The sequence below is a fragment of the Marmota marmota genome, unplaced genomic scaffold (assembly GCF_001458135.2).
Source record: "Marmota marmota marmota unplaced genomic scaffold, marMar, whole genome shotgun sequence".
NCBI classification, from domain to species: Eukaryota; Metazoa; Chordata; class Mammalia; order Rodentia; family Sciuridae; genus Marmota; species Marmota marmota.
The window spans coordinates 33777429-33794496 of record NW_025999900.1 but is presented as its reverse complement, the minus strand read 5'-3'; the positions used below and the strand labels follow the sequence as shown (position 1 = coordinate 33794496).

Here is a 17068-nt window from a genome sequence, read left to right as displayed (position 1 = left end):
ACCATTAAAGAGACCTTAACGAAATTAAGCTTAGAGACCGGCATAAAAGATTGGACTATGCTCCTGCCTTATGCACTGTTTCATGCAAGAAATACTCCCTCTGTTTCTTTGTGTAACCTTACCCCCTATGAAATTCTCTATGGTGCCCCTCCTCCAGTAAGGGACCTAACCCCAACTCTAAGACCTAACGATCCCTTCCACACCCCCTTGCTTGACAGACTTAAAGCTCTTGAAAGAACCTATGGAAACAGCTGGTCACTGCCTACCAACCTGGGGACGAAAGGACTCCACACCAATATCAAGTGGGAAACTTCGTCTACATAAGACGACATCAGGTGTCATCCCTGGAACCCCGCTAGAAAGGACCATACCAGGTGCTACTTATAACACCTACAGTGGTAAAGGTAGATGGAATCACTTCCTGGATCCATGCCTCTCATCTCAAGCCTGCGCCCTGTCCAGACTCTGGCTGGAAACTAAAAAAAACTGGTAACCCTTTCAAATTGCGTATTCACCATGTGGATAGGGCTATAGACTCTCCCCTTGACCACCAGTAGTCCTAACCCTCATCAGCCCGTTCAGCAGCGATGGCTGATCACAAATCCTACTGGACAAGAAGTATGGTCTATCTCACATACAGCCCCCTTAGGGAGCTGATGGCAATCTCTCCACCCAGACATTTGTCAGCTGGCTATAGGTCTTTCCTATTGGGATATCCCTGATGAAGAGGATCCCACTAAAATTCCATTAAATCCCTTCCATACCATAGATAATGGAAACAAACATTATGGATGTAGGGACACGCGAGCCAGATGCAGGTTGGCTAGCCTAGATTACTATGTTTGCCCGGCAGACTATCAAAGCCACAAACAGTCATAGCTGTGTGGGGGAAAAGCCGACTTCTTCTGTAAGTCATAAGGATGTGAACATACAGGGGCTACCTAATGGAACCCAAACCTCCGCCGGTTCTCAGACCATTGCCCCCTTGCTGAGGTAGCAAGTACTGAGGTACCCCTCCACCCATTCACTCCTCTCTTCTCTTGTCAGTGCCCACACTGGGTCCCACCAGGTCCTCTTACCAGCTAACCCAAAGCTCAAACCAGCTGAGGAGAGCCCTCAGACCCCTATCCAAGATGTAATGAAAATGGCCTTTAAAGTTGCTTTGTTATCACTGAGAATAGGTTACTAAGAATTTAAAGTCCCTCACAGGCTTTTTGGGATACTCACTCCTGTCTTCCCCTCTGCTCTACCTGTTCTACTACTCAAGTTTTTGTTGCTAGGAAAATCCCCAACCCCTTTCCCATTATTCTTTTACATCTCTCCTTCCTCATTCTCAGATCCACAGAGCTGCTCTCAGCCCCGCCTTCCCCATCTTCCCCCTCTGTACCAGGCCCACAGAAAAGTCTTAACTGACCTTATCCGGAAGTCTTCACCATGGCTAACTTTAAGACTTTCAGCAAAAGAGTCCCTATAAAAGAGTTCAATGTAGATAAACTTCCTCTTTTCATGTTGCCCTGTTCTACTTGGCCACTGGCTAAAAAAATCACTCTTAAGCTAGACACCCCCTTACTAGTTTTTCACAAAATATGTGAACAAGGCCTCTGGCCTTGAGCTGGGGCTTCACAGAGATGGCTACATTTCTAAGATAAAGAAGTTACCAACTGGGCTCCATGGTAACAGCTGGCAGGGAGAAAAGAAAAAGCCCTCCCCCTCCCAGATGTCCTTAAAAAGTTAACTTGCCCAGAACAGAGGAAAAAACAGAAACAAAAACTGCTTTTTATAAACTTCTGCAGACTGTGAACTTCTGAGCCTCTTCCCTTACATGTTGGGTACAAAATTCTGAAACAACCTAAACTTGGGGTTCAGGGGATTAATTGATTACAACAGAAGCAATGCCCTCTGAATCTGATTGCAACCAAATAGGACTGTTTCCCTGTCTTCGGTGCTATCTTAGGTACCTTGCCTTGTCCGTCCCTACAACAGTATAATTCTATATACTTAAACATTGTTTATGTTTTCATAAAATGGTCAACAGATGTAATTAATTATGTAATGGGGCAGATGTTTCCCAGAGTGCTCTATCATGATGCATGTTCATTTGAAGATCAAATAGGGGGGCATACAACCCAGTTCCGCCGGGAACCTGTATCCCTCACTTTAGCCATCCTATTGGGAATAGGAGTTGCTGCAGGGGTGGGCACAGGAACCACTGCCCTAGTCCATGGGACACAACAAATGACCCAATTAAAAAAACAGCAATAGACCAAAACTTAAAGATATTAGAAACCTCCATCACAGCTTTGCAGGAATCTTTAACCTCTCTCTCTGAAGTTGTTTTACAGAACAGGTGAAGGTTGGACCTCCTCTTCATGAGAGAAGAGGGCCTTTGTGCTGCATTGAGAAAAAATGTTGTTTTTATATCGACCATACTGGAGTTGTAAAAAAATCTATGAATAAATTAAAAAGACGCCTTTAAGAGCGTCAACGAGAGAGAGAAACCCAAAAAGGGTGGTTTGAGTCTTGGTTCACACAGTCCCCCTGGTTAACTACGCTTCTATCAGCCCTGGCCGGTCCATTAATTATCCTCATATTATTGCTAACTGTAGGACCCTGTTTGCTCAACCGTGTAGTTTCCTTTCTCCAAGCTCAAATTGGACAAGTCAAACTTATGGTAATCAGAAAACAATATACCCCACTAGCAGACATAAAATGTGACACCCCCCAATGATCACTTTTATGATTAAAAGTAACCAGAAAAAGAAGTGGGGAATGAAAGGTTAATAATCTTGAGAACTGGTTGCTAATCTTGTTCCCAGAATGTGCTGTCCCCAACTGCCAAACTGCAGAATGTATTCCCTTACCCGGTTGCACGCAAATCGCCCACTCGCCCTGACCCATCAATGAACTTCCCTCCCTGCCCTCTCCAAGGAAAGTATATAAGCTCTACTTAAACTGTTCTTGGGGCTCTTTGCTCTATTCAAGTGAGCTCTGAGCCCCAGCATGCTGGACCCCCAATAAACCCCTTGCTGTTGCATGAGACAGTTTCTTGGTGGCCTCTTCCTCCGACGCTCGCCTGACCTTTACAATGCCATCTTCAATAGCAGAATCAATCAATATGATAATCAATATTATCAAAATGGCCAAAATACCAAGAGCAATATACAGATGCATTTCAATCCTCCTCAAAATATCAATGACATTCTTCACAGAATTAGGAAAATAATTCTTCAATTCAATTGGAAAAATCAGAGACCCAGAATAGCCAAAGCAATACTAGGCAAGAAATGTGAAGCATGAGACATCACAATACCTGAAGTGTAATTACATCCAAAACTGTAGTAACAAAAACAGCATGGTATTGACATCAAAATAGACATGAAGACCAATGGAACAGAGTAGAAGACCCATAGAGATATTCACATATCCATAGCTGTCTGATATTTGACAAAGGCACCAAAAATGCCTCTTGAAAAAAGACAGCATGTTAAAACAAATGGTGCTGGGGCAACTGGATAGGTATCTGTAGAAAAATGAAATTAGACTTTTCTCTCACACTATGCACAAAACCCACATTGAAAGGGATCAAAGACTAGGAATTAGACTAGAAACTATACAACTGCTGGAAGAAAACATAGGTTTAATACTCCAGCAGGTAGTTGCTGACACCAACTTCCTTAATGAGACCCCCAGTGAATAAGAAAAAAACAACAACCAAGTTTCAAGAAGTGGGATGCCATCCAACTGAAAAGCTTCTGCACAGCCAAGGAAATGATTAAGAGTGTGAAGAGAGAGGCTACAAAACAGGAGAAAGTCCTGGCCTGCTAATCTTACAATAGGTGATTAATATCCAGAATATAAAAAGAACTTAAAGCCTTAACACAAAAAAACCCCACTCCCACAAAGCATCCGATCAATAAATGAACAAAAGAACAAAACGGAAGTTTCTCAAAAGAAGAAACACAATGGGCAACAATATATGAAAAATGTTCACCATTTTTAGAATTAGGGAAATCAAATCAAAACTGTCCTATGATTTCATCTGACTCTAGTCAGGTTGGCAATGATCAAGAATATGAACAACAATAAATGCTGGCAAGGTTGTGGGCAGAAAGGAACACTTGTATATTGTTGGTTGCACTACAGAGCAGTACAAGCACTCTGGAAAGTAGTATGGTGACTCCTCAAGGAACTAGGGATAGAACTACCATGTCATCCAGCTATCCTACTCGTGGGTATTCCCCCAAATATAAGAATCGACATACTACAATCACCTCAATGGTTATTGCAGGACAATGAACAGTAACCAAATTATGGGATCAATCTAGATACCTGTCAGTAGATGAATGGAACAAGAAACTGTGGTACATATATTCAGTGGAGTTGACTCAGCCATAAAAAGAATAAAGTTATAGCCAGTAATGAATGGAAATGGAGAATATCATGCTAAGTGAAATAAGCCAACTCTGAAATCCAAATGTTGAATGTTTACCGTTTTATGCTGAAACTAGAGTAACATTAAGGAATTTGGAGGGAGGAATAAATATTACAAAGAACAAGCAAATATAATTAATTATGCCAATTAATAATTTGGCTAACTTTACTAATTAAATATAATTAATTAATAGATGAGCAAAAGGGAGTCAAGTAGAGTAGACGAAGGAGAATTGGAGAGAAGAGTTTAGATGGGAGGTAAAAGAGGGGAGTGAAAAGATTGGCATTATGAGCCGAATAGATTTTCATGTATGTGTAAGTTTGTCAGGATGAACCCAGTTACAATGTATCACTGTAAACCTACAATAAAAAAATTAAAAACGATTAGAGAAGACTTCCATTTTCCAAGCATACCTAAGCCTGCCTATCTTGGTTCAATTGTGGGTGTGGCTAGGCCTCAGTAATAACTAGGGTTACTTTTCACATTGGCCCATGCTTAAAGTCAGACCCCAGATTTCAGAAAAATGTGAACTATGATTCGTGTCTGAGTTTGTGTACATGCCACAAAGTTAAATCAGGACAGACTTGCTCACACTGTGGTCCTTCTTCCCATCTTCCTCCTGCCTCCTGGGAGGGAATGCTCTTAAGCACTGACAGACTATAAAGTCTCTATTTCCTCTAGACCCCATAATCAGCACTTCTTGGATCTGCTGTGATAATATGCTCAAAAACTGTACCATGTAGCATCAGTACAATTCAAATAAGTTTTATTATCTTGAAAAGAAGATGCCTGTGATTCTTGTAAATTTTAAACTGAGATGCAGGCCAGGAAAGCCACAGAAACACCACATGGATTCCATGATGACTGCTGCTTTGCAGAATGTTGCTTCTGTCCTGTTACAGAGGCAGGCTGTCTCACGTAGATGGACATTATAGTCCAGGATCCCAATCAGTGAGTTCTGTCCCAGAGGCCAGACTGTCAGTTGTGGCCAAAAGGAAGTGCCTGCAAGGGATCAGGCTGCTGAGTGTGACCTGTCTTTGTTGGGCTCTGAGCTCAGGAGCAAGACTCCTCTGCATGAGGAGGACTGATATGGCCTTGACCCGGGTGAAAGCTCTGGACTAGAGTTCTGAGGACTTTCTCTGCTTCCTGGTCCTTCATGAATGGGGCAGAAGTTGAGCTAGTGCTCAAGATGCATCAAGGATGAGAATCTTGGTGAACAAAGATAGAAAGGGTACTTGGATCCTCACAGGATTCCAGGGAACCTGGACATGGGAGGTGGAGAGAAGCTGGCTCAGACTAAGATGAAAATTTTGGGGATTATGGGAGGATGGGTTCTCAGGAGACCAGACACTGCACTGGACTCTGGACCCACAACAGGGCTATGACAGAACTCAAGTTGCATCTGGGGACACTGAAAATTCTTCCTGAATGTCTTCATGCTTCCAAGCTGCCAGTTGTGCTGACTTGAAGAGGGAGCCCTGCATGAACCACAGCTTTCCAATAGGCTCCTACCGATTACCACTAGGGTGGGAATTATGTAATTTCCTTTCCAAATATGGGTTCTTTTGTATTGTGTTACTGGCCCTGATGTACGGTGGGGTAGGAATGTAGGTACAGAATGAGGTAAGATGGCACTGAAGGAATGAGTTTTGTCTAGAGAGGGTAGCTTAAACTCGACCTGTGGCAGGGAGCTGGCATTGGGACAGGTCATTTGGAGCTAGTATCAACACAGCATGGTTTTATATTCTAGAGGTGGAAGGTGGAGTTTGCCTGAGAGGAAGCGTGTAAGGAATCATAAATGTAAACAGTTCCTGCTGGACATGCAATCAGAACCTTACAGAATGTTATGCTGGCGAATAAAGGAGGAACCCATGACTTCTGTTGCAGAGATGAAAGTTTATTAAGTACCTGGCAGTCTCCCCTCGACTCATCCACCCAGTGCATTTTGGGCCTTTGTTCAAGAGAAAATGAATATCAATTCTGAAGGCCTCTCAGTCTTGTCCTTGGAGTTTGAATGATTTCATTGTTGTTTTAATCCAGGACCTTAATGCAGAAAGCTTGAGGTCCTGGTGTAGATATTTGGAGGTGTCTCCTCCATTTTCCCATAGGACACAATGCCTTGCGCCACGTTTTTACACACAAGAGGACTTCCTGAATCTCCCTGTGGACAGAGAAGGGCTGCCCTTAGCTAGTTTTTTCCAAATCCCACACCACCCACTCCCCAGGTGTGTGTGGGCACTGTTAGAGGGCTGTGTGTATGAAATCAGGACCAGGGCAGTCCTCATTCAGTTTGGGGGGCTCCAGCCTGACGCTGATTATTCTTCCCAGTTTTACTGATGCCTCTCCTCCTTCAGTAAGTCTCTTTCCATGAAATGACCAATGGCAGTCAGTCTCCACTGATTCCCAAGGACCAGAGACTGAATTGGTGAAAGGCTGAGTACATAGGGGCATAAGTAGTTCCCTTTGCCCTGATTCTCCTCAAACTCTGCTGTGCTCAAGGCAGGGAATAACCAATGCATGTGAATTTACCTGAAGACCATTCTTCTTCTCTTTTGGGTTCTCCTCACAAATCTGGGTGGTGGAGTCATATGGTCTTTTGAAATGAGAGAGACGTTCCTCGTCTTTTTGGATTTCAAGCTGTACCTCATGCAGTTCTGTTGTGGATATGTTTTGGTCAATAGGTCCCCAGCCAGCTAAAGAGCACACCATCCCTGGTGTAACCTGGGAATGTACTGAGGGTAACTTGAGGAGGCTCACCTCAGCAGTCAGCTTGGCCTTCTTTTCCAACTAAAGGCAGATAAAGGGAATTTTGATCAACCAACAGCTCCAGAAAATCCACACAGTCATGGGGACAAGTGAAGGGGTGAATTTGGAAATGAATAATGGAAACAAGGCCATGAGGATTTAACCCTCTAGGATTAACCTGTATAAGACTCAGTGGAATGGCATGCCTTACCTGAAGTAACATGATGTCATTGAATGAATTTCTTTTAAAATATGGATGGGGGATGGCTCTTCTTATAGGGATGACCTGCTGGGTCATCTCTTGCTCATCAATATCGTGGGCTCCCAGGATGACAGTGATGGATCTGTTCCTAGAGCAGACAGTGAAGTAGAGTCATAGGGGATACACGTCAGGATCCCTGAAGGAAAATGGTTTGCCCAGGGCAGGGCAGGTTGGAGTTGGGAGAAGCTACATGGGAAGACGACTCTGGGCTGAGTATATCTTCATTTTGATTCCTGGCAGCCAGGGTTGGTGCAGGTCCTGGAGCGTTGTAGTATGCTCAGTCATGTACAGAACATGCACAATCATGTACAGAGACTCTCTCCAGGTGAGACTCTGAATTTCACACAATTGCACTCTGGGATCTGGGGCAAAACCTGCCTCCTTCCCATCTAGCCTTGATCCATGTTCTCCTTTTGTATAACAAGCCACCTGCACTGACCTGCTCCTCTCTCCCCAGAGCTTTCCTGCCACCATGGTCTTCATGTATTCAGCCCCAAAGGAGAGGATTCCCTGTGGGGTTTTCTCTAGATGTGTGAACTTGCCTTCTCCAGCAGTGGGCTGCTGTCAGGACAAAGTCCTCACACACACAAGGAAACCCCCACATTTTTTTTGTTTTCTCTGTGGTATTGATCCAAAGATATGCTATGTAGGGATGAGAATGAGGCACGGCTTCCCGGCCCCCGATGATTTTGCCTGAAAGAAAAGTTCTGTCCTGCCCTTGGTGCTCATGGAGTCAAAGGCTGAAGAAAGGAGACTGGATCAACTCCAGGGAGGGAAGGATTGAGTGTGGTGGTATTACCATCTAGGGGTGCGGGTTTCATTGGCCTTGATCAGCAAAGAATTGACAAACAGGATGCAGAGAGAGCAAGCAAGCAACAGGTTTATTGCAAGAGCAACAGGCAGATTTCTCTGAAGAGAATGTCCCCAGAGCTGGGAATCTGGTGGTAGAGTTTCTCTTGTTCTTTTATGGTCTCTGAAGTTTACCTTCTCCTCACTATTATTGATTGGTGTCCCATCAGTACACACATCTCTTTTAGTTTTTCTATTGGATCCCCCACTTCGGAGCATAAGCACAGAAGTGTCTGTCTGATAGGTCCCCTCCATTTGCCCAAAATAACTTTCATCAAGCAGGAAGTTGACCTCACCAGAAGACCCTCTCCATGCTCCTTTGTTCTGGCCCTGCCCCTGGTCTCCTCACGTGCCATGTAGCCCTGGCTGCTCAAGCCCTTATACATGTCCCTAACGGCAGGGTCTAAGTAGCCAGCAGCAGCAAACATGGGGCCCTGAGTGTTTGCCAGGCAGCATTTCTGGCTTGAAGAGTGACCCACAAGACTCAGATACTCCCTCTGACCAAGAGCAGGGCAGTCCTTGCTCTGTAATTCCCGCTTCAGACGTCAATGTTGACTGACAGGATTTGAGTTTGGAACAAGCAGCAAAGTCCCTACAGATCCTGGTCAGTCCTTTCTCTGAAGTGTCCCAGTCTTCTTTCCCCCTTAGATCCCACTGAGCTCCTACTGGGTTCTGCACATAAAGTCAGGATGCTGAGTCGTGTTTTATATTTGTCTGCTGGAGCCAGACACCAAGTAGGTGCCCAGTAAAGATCTTGACTGTGTGAGGGAATGGCTCCTGAGAATCCTGTGGCTTAGGTTTGGAGGGCAGTGCTAGTGAGATTGTGAGCACCAGGGATGATGGGGTCTGACAAAGCCATTGTACCCATCTGTAACTGAAAATGACCTGAGAGAAACTGAGGCTAACCCAAGGCACACGTATCTGTTAAGGGATGAGAATGCCTACAATTCTGAGATCAAATGGGTCCTTGGCTGTATTCCTGTGCAGTGTGAGAATGACAGAGTTTGGAAGAGCAAGTGGAGATTGAGGGTAGATTTTAAGTAATTTAGAAAATTAGTGAACTTTACCTTGATTACAGAAGCTATCCATTTGCATTTCTGTAATTGCTATCATTCAGTAGCATACTTTTTAGTCTACAAGTATTAGAGTGGCTGGTATTTTTATTATATATTTGATTTCTAATTTCATTTCATTATGATCTGATAGGATGCAAGTTATTATCTGTATTTTTTTTGGTATTTGTTAAGAGTTGCTTTCTGGCATAAGATACCTTCTATTTTAGACTAGGATCCATCTACTGCTGAAAATAAAGTGTATTTAGTCTTTGATGGACAAAATATTCTCTATATGTCTGTTAAGTCTAAATATTAATTTATTTTTTAGTTCTATGTTTTTCTTGTTTTTAGTATTTGTTTGGAGGATCTATCCTGTGGTGAGAGAGATGAGTTAAAGTCACCCAGTATTATAATGTTGTGATCTCTTTGCTTCTTGAAATTGAGAAGGATTTGTTGGATGTACATAAATGTTTCATTGTTTGGGGTATAGATATTTACAAATGTTATGTCTTGTTGATGTATTATCCCTTAAGCAGTATGAAAAGTGCTTCTTTATGCTTCTGATTAAGTTTGGCTTGAAGTCCAGTTTACCTAATATGGGGATAGAAACCCCTGCTTGTGTAGGTGATCCATGTGAGTGATATGTTTTATTCCCATACTTTCACCTTCAGTCTATGGATTTTTTTTTCTGCTTATGAGGTGAGTCTCTTGGAGACAGCATACTGTTGGGTCTTTTTTTTTCCAGTCCAATCTCTCTATGTCTTTTGATTGATGAGCTTAGGCCATTTGCATTCAAGGTTATCATTGAGATGTGATTTGTATTCCCATTCATTTCTTGTTTTTATCTGAATTAGTTTCTCCTTTGATTGACTATTCCTGTAATGTAATTCCTCTGTTTGCTAGTCTCCCCCCACAGTTTTTTTTCCACTTCTCTTTCATGGAGTATTTTGTTGAGATTGTTTTATTGTGCAGGCTTTCTAGTTGTGAGTTCCTTTAACTTTGGTTTTTCATGGAAAGTTTTTTTTTATCTTCAAACTGAAGCTTAATTTTGTTGGATATGGGGTTCTTTGTTGGCATTCATGTTCTTTCAGATTTTTGTATGCATTATTCTAAGACCTGGCTTTGAGGTGCTGGGTTGAGAGATCAGCTGGGATCCATGTTGGTTTTCCTCTAAATATTACCTATAGTATTTATCTTGCAGCCTTTAGATTCTATCTTTAATCTGTATGTTAGTGTTTTCATAGTCATGGTAACATTATTGGTATGTTGGAATTTTGTATATTTGGAGTCCTATTTGCCTTCTGTACTTGATTTTCCATTTCACTTTTTAGGTTTGGAAAATTTTCTGATATTATTCCATTGAAAAGATTGTGTTTGTGTCTTTCATTCGTGTCTCTGTGTGTTCACCTTTCCCTATAAATCTTAAATTTGGTCTTTCCAGGTTATCCCATATTTTTGAAAGTTCTGTTCATGGCCTCTTAACATATTTTCTCCACAGTTTACTTTGTTTTTTAGAGTATATATTTTGTCTTTGTCTCAAACTCTGTCTTCCAAGTGATCTAGTCTTTTTCAATTAAAGATTTCTTCAATTAAATTCTCTTTAAATTAATGATTTTTTTTCAGTTAAAATTTTTAATTTTTTAATTGATTTCTTTATTTTTAGAATTACTGCTTTGTTGTTTTTCAGAATGTTCATCTCTTTATTCAAGTTATCTTTCACTTCCTGTATTTTCCTGCTTTCATTCCTTATACTGTCATTTACTTCAAATTCTAAACTCCTTCTCTAACATTCCTTCCACGGTGGTGTTGCTGGATTCTGTTATGGGAGTATTTTGGTTTGTCTGGAACAATTTTCCATTGCTTTTTCATATTTTTATGTGTCTATCTTTCTAGTAGTATGGATCTTAGGCTAGAGTTTCTACCCTGTGGACTTACAATGTCCCTGATACTTACCATTTCCTTACTTGCTGAGAAGCTAGCTGCCTGTCTGCTTTCTTGATTTCGTGCCACGAAGCAGCCAGGAATGTGCTGGCCTCTATTCTGCCATTGTGAAAAACTCCCAGCTTGGAACATCTTGATCTCAATTCTCTCAAAAAGTATGTGTGTGTGTGTGTGTGTGTGTGTGTGTGTGTGTGTGTATATATATATATATATATAAAATTTAATTTAATTCTACTATCTTTCCTATTTCCACATATCCTCCCCTTCCCTCCCTTCACTTCCCTCTACCTAGTCTAAGGTAACACTAGTCTTTTCTACTGGCCCCCGCCTTATTGTGTATTAGTATCTCCATATTAGAGAAAACATTTGGCCTTTTTTTGGCGGGGGATTGGCTTCTTTCACTTAGCATGATATTCTCCAACTCCATTAATTTACTGACAAATGCCATAATTTCACTCTTCTTTAAAGCTGAGTAATATTCTATTGAGTATATAGACCACATTTTCTTTATCCATTCATCTATTGAGGGATACCTAGGTTGGTTCCATAGTTTAGCTATTGTGAATTGAGCTGCTATAAACATTGATGTGGCTGTATCACTGTTACTACAGCTGATTTTAAGTCCTTTGTGTATAAACCGAGGAGTAGAATAACTGATCAAATGGTGGTTCCATTCCAAGTTTTCTGAGGAATCTCCATAGTGCTTTCCATTATGGTTGCACCAATTTGCAGTCCTGCCAGCAATGTATAAGTGTACCTTTTCTCCCACATCCTCGCCAACATTTATTGTTGCCTGAATTCTTGATGAATACCATTCTGATTGGAGTGAGATGAAATCTTAGAGTAGTTTTGAGTTATATTTCTCTAATTCCTAGATGTGTTGAACACTTTTTCCCATATTTCTTGATCATTTTTACTTCTTCTTTTGTGAAGTGTCTGTTCTTTCTCTTAGCCCATTAATTGGGTTATTTGTTTTTTTTGGTGTTTTATTTTTTGAGTTCTTTATATATTCTAGAGAATAATGCTTTATCAGAGGTTCATGTAGTAGGGGTTTTCTCCCATTGCATAGGCTCTCTCTTCACATTATTGATTGTTTACTTTGCTGAGAAGAAGCTTTTTAATTGGAATCCATTCCATTTATTGTTTATTGATTTTACTTCTTATGTTTTAGGAGTATTGTTAAGGAAGTTCAGATCCTAGGCCAACATAATGAAGATTTAGATCTATTTTTTTTCTTCTATTAGGCACGGGTTTCTAGTGGAGTGGACTGAACTGGTTCAAATGGACACAATGGCAACTGACAGTACATCCTAACCCATCTCAACTCACACTGGTAGAAGGGAAGCTGAATATTATATCAAACAGCTTCAATCTTAATCTGCTCCAATTGGCAACCATAGAGCAACACAAAAATCTCCAACCCTTGCCATATCAGCACATAGCTCAAGAAGAAACAGAAACAAAGATTGTTGGAAAGGGGCAGTGACCACCCAATATGGTCAACTATTTTGACCATCTCAGTGGAGATATTTCCTTCATTCCTTTTGAGATTATTATTTATTTATTTATAATATGTCTCATGTGTTTACGTGTGTGTGTGTTTATGTGTTTGCATGCATACATGTGAATTCTGGCTGATGGTGAGGAACATAAGTACATACACTTATTTTTTTCTTTATTTTGAGTATTTTCAAATATAATTTTCTGTAATATTATCTTTTGAGGGTTTAGGATTTTTATTATATATTTTGGCTTGGTTTGTATTATTTTCATATCTTCGATTCTCTTTCTCTCGTACCTTCTCCTGCTAATGGCCAAATTCTATTTTTCTCTCTCCCTCTCTCCCAATACTTTGCTGCTTCAATTTTTCCTCTTTGTCTTACATAAACATCACATGCTACATCTCTTCTGCATTCTCTCTGTTCACTTTTTGAAACTGGGCACTCATTCTAATTTCCCAATGTATTTTCTTTCCCCCAAAGTGTATTTTTACCATCTTTGAGAACTAATTGTCTTATATAACTCTGGCCACCTCCATTAGTGCTGATATAATCATTACTGCTATGGATGATATAGTTGACACCTGCTGTTTTCTTTAAAACAAAATAAAGTTTATGATTATTTTAACAGTTGACAGTTGCTGAACCCCCCATCACTTCAACATCACTCCAACAGTGATTCAGTTGAGGAAGAAATCATGAAAATAATCCCATTCATAGTAACTTCAAAAAATTAATCTAACTAAAAGCACATATAAGGAGGGAAAAGAGCCTGGCAATAAAAAATATAGAACACCAAAGCAAGGAATTGAAGATGACCTTAAAAGATGAAAAAACATGCCATCTTCAATATGCAGAATCAATATTATCAAAATGGCCAAAATACCAAGAGCAATATACAGATTCATTTCAATCATCATCAAAATATTAATACTTCAGCATGTAGTTGCTGGCACCAACTTCCTTAATAAGACCCCCAGTGAATAATTCTTCACAGTATTAGAAAAACAATTCTTAAATTCAATTGGAACAATCAGAGACCCAGAATAGCCAAAGCAATAGTACGCAAGAAAAATAAAGCATGAGGTATCACAATACCTGATCTGTAATTAAATCCAAAACTGTAGTAACAAAAACAGCTTGGTATTGGCATAAAATAGACATGAAGACCAATGGAGCAGAATAGAAGACCCAGAGAGATATTCACATACCCATAGCGGTCTGATATTTTACAAAGGCACCTAAAATGCCTCTTGGAGAAAAGACAGCCTGTTAAAAATGGAAACCCTATGTTGTGCAGAAGCTTTTCAGTTTGCTGGCATCCCATCAGATATTGTGTTCAACTACAGCTAAAAAGAAAAAAAAATGGATACACTATAGTGATACAATCACCTCAAAGTTTACAGCAGCACAATGCAAAATAGCCAAATATTGGGATCAACACAAAACCTGTCAGTAGATGAATGGATTCAGAAATTCTGGTATATATATATATTCAGTGGAGTTTGACTCAGCCATAACTATCTGAAGAAAAATGAGATTAGATTTTCTCTCACACCATGCACAAAGCTCACATTGTAATTGATCAAAGACTAGGAATTAGACCAGAAACTGTACAACTGCTGGAAAAAAACATAGGGTCAATACTTCAGCATGTAGTTGCTGGCACCAACTTCCTTAATAAGACCCCCAGTGAATAAGAAAAAAAATCAAGTTTCAAAAGTGAGATGCCATCAAACTGAAAAGCTTCTGCACAGAATAGGAAATGATTAAGAGTGTGAAGAGTGAGCTTACAGAATAGGAGAAAATCCTGGCCCACTAATCCTCCAATAGGGGATTAATATCCAGAATATAAAAAGAACTCAGAGCCTTAACACACAATGTCCCCACCCCCACAACATATCTAATCAATAAATGGGCAAAAGAACACATGGAAGTTTCTCAAAAAAAGAAAAACAAATGGACAACAAATATATGAAAAAATGTTCCCAATTTTTAGACTCAGGGAAATCAAATCCAAACTATTCTATGATTTCATCTGACTCTAGTGAGGTTGGCAATGATCAAGAATATGAACAACAATAAATGTTGGCAAGGTTATGGGCAGAAAGGAACACTTGTATGTTGTTGGTGGCATGGCAGACCAGTACAACCACTCTGGAAAGCAGTATGGTGACTCCTCAAGAAACTAGGGATAGAACCCAATCCTAGGGATAGATCCAGCTATCCTGCTTCTTGCTATTTTCCCAAAGAAAAGAATAGATATACTGGGGCCGGAATTGTGGCTAGTGATCAAGCACTCACCTAGTATGTGTGAGGCGCTGGGTTTGATCTTCAGCACCATATAAAAAGATAAATAAATAAAGCAAAGGTATTGTGTTCAACTACAACTAAAAAAAGAAAAAAGAAAAAAATGGATACACTATAGCGATACAATCACCTCAAAGGTTATAGCAGCACAATTCAAAATAGCCAAATATTGGGATCAACACAAATACCTGTCAGTAGATGAATGGATTGTGAAATTATGGTATATATATTCAGTATAGTTTGACTCAGCCATAAAAAAGAATAAAATTATGGTCAGTAATGGATGGAAATGGAGAATATCATGCTAAGTGGAAATAAGCCAAACTTTGAATCCAAATGTTGAATGTTTTCTCTCTTGTGCTGAAACTAGAGTAAAATTAAGGAAAACAGAGGGAGGAATAGCTATTATAAAGAACCAATCAAATATAATAAGCACATCAATTATACCAATTAATAATTTGGTTAATTATACTAACTAATCAAATATAACCATTACTAATTAAACTTAATTAATTAATAGATGAACAAAAGGAAATCAAATAGAATAGAAGAAGGCAAATGGGAGAGGAGAGAATGGGAAGAAAAAGATGGGAGTGACAGGGTTGGCACTATGAACCAAAATTGATTTTCAGGTATGTGTGAGTTTGTCAGATGAACCCACATACTATGTATAAAGCTGCAATAAAATATATTAAAAAAAGATTAGAGGAAGCTTACATTTTTTTAAGCATACCTAAGCCTGCCTATCTTGGTTCAATTTTGGGTGTGGCCAGGTCTTAGTAATAACTAGGGTAACTTTTCATACTGGCCCAGGCTTAAAGTTAGACCCCAGACTTCAGAAAAAGATAGAATATGTTCCATGTTTGAGTTTCTGTACAAGCTCCTTTTCCATGCCATAGTTAAATCAAGATAGGCATGTTCCACTCTAGTACTCCTCCCTAACTTCCTCCTGCCTCCTGGGAGGGATGCTCTTTTTTTAATATTTATTTTTTTGTTTTAGTGGACACAATATCTTTATTTTATTTTTATGTGGTGCTGAGGATCAAACCTAGTGCCTCATGCATACTAGGTGAGTACTCTACCACTGAGCCACAACCCCAACCCCAGGGTAGTACTCTTAAGCACTGACAAACTAGAAAATCTCTATTTCCTCTAAACCTCATAAACAGCAGTTCTTAGGTCTGCTGTGATAATGTGCTCAAAAACTGTACCATGTAACATCAGGACAATTCAAATGTGTTTTATTATCTTGACAAGCACATGCCTTTGATTTTTGTAAATTAAACTTAGATCCAGGCCTGGAAAGCCACAGAAGGAAGTGACATGCAAATCAGATAAACCACATGGATTCCATGATGACTGCTGATTTGCAGGGATCCTGTTGCCTGGCACGAAGTATTTGCCCAATGAGCACTGATGTATTGGTTGATGGCAGAATACTGCTTCTGTCCTGCTACAGAGGCAGGCTTTCTCACACTGATGGACAATATAGTCCAGGGTACCAATCAGTGAGTTCGGTCCAGAGGCCAGGCTTTCAGTGGTACCCAAAGGAAGAGCCTGCAAGGGATCAGGCTGCTGAGTGTGACCTGTCTTTGGCTCTGAGCTCAGGAGCAAGAATCCTCTGCATGGGAGGACTGACATGGCCTTGACCAGGTGAAAGCTCTGGACTAGAGTTCTGAGGACATTCCCAGCTTCCTGGTCCTTCATGAATGGGGCAGAAGGTGAGCTAGTGCTCAAGATCCATTAAGGATGAGAATCTTGGTGAACACAGATAGAAAGGGTACCATGGAACCTGGACATGGGAGGTGGAGAGAAGCTGGCTCAGACTAAGATGGAAGATCTTTTGGGATTGTGGGAGGATGGGCTGACGGGAGACCAGACACTGCACTGGGCTCTGGCCCCATGACAGGGCCATGACAGACACTTAAGGTGCATCTGGGGACACTGAATATTTTTCTTGAAAGTCTTCATGCTT

General features: G+C 40.5%; 1 protein-coding gene across 1 annotated transcript; it reads right to left on the bottom strand.

Annotated features, from left to right (window-relative positions):
• Nucleotides 1-6476: 6476 nt before the first annotated feature.
• Nucleotides 6477-8716, bottom strand: LOC107143891 (mast cell protease 1A-like). The gene is made up of 5 exons (XM_048798445.1): nucleotides 8638-8716; nucleotides 7982-8132; nucleotides 7389-7521; nucleotides 6962-7219; nucleotides 6477-6593 (listed from the first exon to the last, which is right to left on the bottom strand). The coding sequence occupies exons 1-5, from the start codon at nucleotides 8714-8716 to the stop codon at nucleotides 6477-6479; spliced, it is 738 nt and encodes a 245-aa protein (XP_048654402.1).
• Between the last annotated feature and the right edge of the window lie 8352 nt (nucleotides 8717-17068).

Bases quoted from the DNA above. Each gene is read 5' to 3' on its own strand.
- LOC107143891 (XM_048798445.1), bottom strand. From the start codon at position 8,716: ATGTTTGCTGCTGCTGGCTACTTAGACCCTGCCGTTAGGGACATGTAT. The intron at 8,133-8,637 runs GTGAGGAGACCA...CTTTTCTTTCAG, and splicing joins CAGCCAGGGCTACATGGCAC to GCAAAATCATCGGGGGCCGG. The intron at 7,220-7,388 runs GTAAGGCATGCC...ATCTGCCTTTAG, and splicing joins ATGACATCATGTTACTTCAG to TTGGAAAAGAAGGCCAAGCT.